This window comes from Arachis ipaensis, chromosome B4 (genome assembly GCF_059453495.1).
Source record: "Arachis ipaensis isolate K30076 ecotype BB chromosome B4, ASM5945349v1, whole genome shotgun sequence".
Taxonomy (NCBI): Eukaryota; Viridiplantae; Streptophyta; class Magnoliopsida; order Fabales; family Fabaceae; genus Arachis; species Arachis ipaensis.
The window spans coordinates 23,809,971-23,815,509 of NC_142439.1; the positions used below are offsets into that span (position 1 = coordinate 23,809,971).

Here is a 5,539-nt window from a genome sequence, read left to right on the forward strand (position 1 = left end):
AAAAGACATGTTTTGCTGTTTTTATTGCGGTTTGGTTCGGTTTTCAGTTTTAAAAATAAAAACTCTAACCGAACCGAACCAAACCGGTAAGGTAAAAAAACCTTAAAAAATCCAAGCCCACCCCACCCCCAAATGAACGTAACCTAGCCTACCCAGTAACCCCTAAGCCCCACCCCAAACGAAGTATGAAATCCAGCCACTCTCTCCCTAGGTCTTACATCCTCGCTCTCTGCACCTCCCAACTATGGCAAGGGACCGTTTTGCCCACTACCTCGAGAGTTGTCAACGGTAGCTCCCAGTGGCACTGAAACTGATACTGTGATTGGAATCAAGAAACCCTAAATTGAGTCAATAGCATGCAGCAGGTAATAAAAAATCCCTAGCTTCGAATCAATATTCCTTTGAATCGCAATCTTCTTTCTATTATTTTCCCTCCTAATTTATGATATTTTATTTTTCGTCGTTGAAGGGAGGAGGATCCGACATGGAAGTGACATGGGAGGACGAACAGAACATCAATAAGTTCAGAACATTGAACAATTGCTTTCATGAGCTCGAGGATGATATCAAAATCGCCAACTTAACCATAATTTTTTGTTTCTTTTCATTTTTCTTTTTTATTTTTGTTTATTTAGCTCTGTTTTTAGTTCAGTTGTTAGTATATGAGTAGAATAAGCACTCAAATGTATCCTTATAGTTTATAACTTGATGGTAGAAATGGATTGAAAGAACAAAAGAAATCATAGGATATGCATTGATTTACTTATTTAGTTACGGGGTGGGGTTTTAGTTTATTCCTTAATCATCACTATAATAAGTTAGGAGCTAGGACCTTGCAGAATAAACCATCTTTTTTATCGTTAACGATTGATCAATTTGCTCACAAAAATGGTCCCCCAATGACTAATAACTGTATTCCTAAAAGATTCATCCACTTGATCAATCCACCCAAAGTAAGAACCAATATGTCGGCAACCTAATATTTCCTCAGCCAGAATAATTTTTTACTCAATCAAAATGGAACATCTAAGGGTATTGCTGGAGTGTAATTATGGGCAAAATGTAGTTTACTTGTGAGTGTGTTGGTTTTCATTTGGCAAGAATGTTAGGAGTGATGTAGTATATACGAAACCTAGCTGGATTGATCAGTATCAATATCGACATTCAATACTATCCCTGGATAATGTACACTCTTGCAAAGAATACAAAGGATGAAGTTGAGAATAGGATAGAAAACATGAAAGAGGTGACAAGCCATAAACTAACAAAGCTTGACGAGGAAAAAAAATCTGTGGTTGCTCAGATGGCTGAACTAAAGAAGATTTTGTATGGGAAGTTCAAGGACTCGATCAATCTCGAGGAGGATTAGCAGCCTTCTTCTTGTTCATAGGTCTTTTTGGGTTGATTTGAACTCTATTGGACTTTGGGATTCAATCAGATTGCCCCATGTTTTGTTTCATTTCATGTTTAGAATATTTTCTTGCTTGAACTCTATTGTTCTCTTTATTATTAGAATGTATAACTAGATTAGAATGTTTTTACTAGTCTTATATTATTATTGTTCTTATTATGTAACAACTTTTTTATTTCGGGTTGGTTTGCTTAAGAAGTTTCACTGTTTTGTTGGAGAAGACACCATAACTTGGCTATCTTTTAATGGAAATTTATTTTTATTTTCAGTTGTGTTGACTATTAAACTTTTAAACTTTTTTAATTGTCGTATTTGAATTTCTTGTCGTTAAATTTCATTAAACCAAGACTTTGTTAGCTATTGTGTATTTGTGTTTGTCGATTTCAATGTTATGACTTTGTGAAATAGTATGGTAGTATTTTTTTTTTTGAATTGATTGAAAAAATCGGACAAACCGAACCAAACCAAATCGATTTTAGTTGGTTTTATTTGGTTCGGATGGCTTCGATAAAAAAACAAAATCAAACCGAACCGCAGTTTAATTAGACGATTGGATCGGATGACTTTTCTCTCAAAAACCGAATCAAACCACACCGCGAACACCCCTAGTATATGTTATATACTTATATAAAAATATGTTTCAAGTGCATGTTGAACTAAAGACCTTTCACTAAATACAAAAGATCCTTAGTCACTAAGAGAAGATCATTAATTGATAATTTAAAACATTTTTTTTTACATAAAAGTCAATTCAATATTAAATTATCATCAAGTTATATAATAATGTTATATCTTTTTGGTAATCAGCGGGTAGGGTCGGGTATTTGCGGGTTAAGAACGGGTAGAGTTAGGGTTGGGATATTCTCAACCCATGGGTAGGATAGGATAGGGTTGAGTTTATATAAAAATCTCAACGTGCCAGTAGGGTTAGAGTTTGATCTAAACCTTACGCTACTCATTGCCACCTCTACTTTTCCCTTATCTATTTATTATTGCTTCAGAGGTCTTCATTATTCTCATGGATAATGCCTTGAGCAAAAATTTAATATCTGGGGTCAAATTAGTTCCGAATGAACCAATTATAACTTATATATCTTTTGTTAATAATTGCATTATTTTTTCAGGTGCAAAAGAGGATGAAATTTACTAATTGATTCAAATTCTCAATCAATACACCCCAGCATCAGGACAGGTGATCAACCTAGAGAAGTCAGGAATAAACTTTGGCAACCAAATCCCTCTTTAGACCAAGGTCAACATTGAGGAAATCATTAACATCCCGGAATGGGATATGTAACACCCTACCACATAGAGCTTTACGCTTAAGTCGTAAAACAGAGGTGATGTGGTATTACGACCTCTAAAAAAATAAAATGTACATACATAATATATAATTGAAGGAATATAATATTCGATGAGTCTTGAAAGGAAGCTTAAACAAAATCGTGAAAAAAGAAAAGCGCAGCGCTCACATAACCAAATCTTGCGTAAGAAGAAACGTAAGATACATATGAATAAATAAGAAGGGATTTTCAAAAGATACAAAACGTTCAATCTCTAGGCCCAACCTGTGGAGTTAAGACTAGCAGGAGAATATTTACGTAAGTATATACAAATCCCAAGTTCCAACATACTCAAAATAAACCCTAGTACTCCATCAAACCTCTATGAGGTACAAAAGTAAAGCACATATATTAAGGAGAATTCTACACACACACACACACACACACACATATACATATACAAAACACAAAAGCCAAAGTCAGAACTTTGCTTGCAGAGTAATCCAGACGCCTAACGAGGTGCCTCTCGACCTGCATTTGAAAAACAACAAAATCCGTATGGAATCCGATTCTCAGCATGGTAATAGTGCCCACATACATAATATATATGGTCCCGAGAAAGCCAGAGGCAATTCTAGAACTTTGACACTCATATTTAAAACTTAAAGAATTAAAACGGTAAACCATAAGCAGGATAGTTATCTAAGGTTCTTAAAGTTCTAACTCATTCCTAACTTAATCCCTCAATTTACAATTTACTTTTTGTCTCATAAAATTCAAACCCTATAATTCACCTTCTATCTCCTCCATCTCTCTGAAACACCGGTGCACAGACAAGCAATACAGACAAAGCAATCACAGGTAAAATTTAGATACAACAAGTAGCAAGTATAGCAAATAAGCATAGTAATTCACAAAGGCAAACCTAAATAATGCACAATCAAACAAAGGAAACATATGCATATGATGTATGCCTGACCTATGGCTGATGAGTCTCATCTGTTAGTTATAAAGCCAGCCCGACATGTCTGGTAGCTAACCCTGGACAGAATACCACAACATGAAACATGTATTACTCGTCTCCCCATGCCAGTATTTCACCGAACCCAGGATAGGTATTACTCGTCTACTCAGGTAAGTGCCTCAAACCATAACCCAAGTAGGAATTACTCGTCTATCCACAGCTTATGACTCGGATAGGAATTAATCGTCTATCCTAAAAATTACATCTCGGATAGGAATTACTCATTTATCCTCAAAGTCTCACATGGGAATTACTCATCTATCTACAAAATCATAACTCGGATAGAGATTACTTGTCTATTCTCAAAATCTCATCATACATAGAGATTACTCATCTATTCTCAATGTTATACCTTGGATAGGAGTTACTCATCTATCCCTAAAGCCATTACTCAATATCTCATCAATTCGTGTATCCCATTCTTCAACTCCTCTGATGCCAATTCTATCTTCTTTCACTTGCTAACCCTTACTTCGTAACTCAAAACCTTACTAATAAGTTTTAATAAGAGTTTTCAGAGGTTTGGAAAATCAAAGGAATGTTCAATAGTTCAAAAATATTAAATTTCCATCAAAACAATAGTTTTGGAGATTTATAGGCTTGCGAGGAAGTTCAAACGGTGAAAAATGGAGTTATTGTGCAAAACAGGATAGTATGCGTATTCTTCGGTGTTGTGCCTATGTACACAACAAAACGACCTTCCCAACCAGTGGGTAAGCACCCTTGTGTGTGTACGCGCACCCCAAATCAAACTTCCTGGTTTGTGTTCTGCACTTAGGAAAATTTCAGTTTTCTGCACCTAATTTTCGACGCCCATAATTTCCTCTACAAAATTCTGATTTCCACAAACTTTATACCGTTAGCTCTTAAAATTATCTTTAATTTAAAATAGATTTTATTTAAATCCAAAATCCGAGGCTCGAGTTATGGATCGCCGAAGTTCATTAAAATCAAGTTTTACCCAAAAAGTTCAAAACCTCTACTTTCCAAATTCTCATTTTCAAACCAAACTATTATCAACAAAATCAATTCCAAAACACTCAAAATCAATATCAAATACTCATCAACCATTAATCAATCATCCAACTATTTGAAAACTATTTAATCCTCAATCCCTCAACACATTCAAAGTTCTCAATTTAATATACTTCAAGTTAATACTCATCAATTCTTAACATAACAACATTTGTTCATATATCAACTCATACCCATTCAACCAAATTCATACTCATACCCCGACAATATCCCCAATCATCATCACAATTCATTTAATTTCGTTCCTTCCATAACCCCACCACACACTCTATCATCATCACTTATTATCATCAACAACAATATATCATTATCATTAATCACCACAATCATCATTAAATATCACCAACCTCATTCATAATAATAATCATCACATTTTAATCATAACTCAATATTATCACTAGAAATCATTAAGCCTCAACATATTCACATAGTTCAACTTATCCTACGGTCACCTAACCTAAGTTTTCACAAGACATTATATATTACATATAAGAAACCAAAACCTTACCTTGGTCGATTCCTCGTAAAACCCGGAACGTCACAACTTTTCATTGTTACACAACACCCAAGCTTCCAAAGTCACACCAAATAGGTCTCCGGCTCCCTAAAGTCTAATACCAAGTCTCCAACACCACCAATTTGTTTCCAAAATACACAATCCAAACTAATTTCACAAAACAACACTAAAATTATCATAGGGTTCACTAATTAGATAAATTAACAAGGATTAAACATTTCTCACCTTGCTAATGGAAGAATTGAGCCAAAACCCGGCACACCCACTAA

At 34.8% G+C, this 5,539-nt stretch overlaps 1 protein-coding gene across 1 annotated transcript; it reads left to right on the forward strand.

Annotated features, from left to right (window-relative positions):
* The first annotated feature begins 356 nt into the window (after window positions 1-356).
* On the forward strand, window positions 357-1,369 carry LOC107637727 (putative prefoldin subunit 4). The gene is made up of 3 exons (XM_016341082.3): window positions 357-365; window positions 470-596; window positions 1,137-1,369. Exons 1-3 carry the CDS (start codon window positions 357-359, stop codon window positions 1,367-1,369), a joined length of 369 nt encoding a protein of 122 aa, XP_016196568.1.
* Window positions 1,370-5,539: the final 4,170 nt, after the last annotated feature.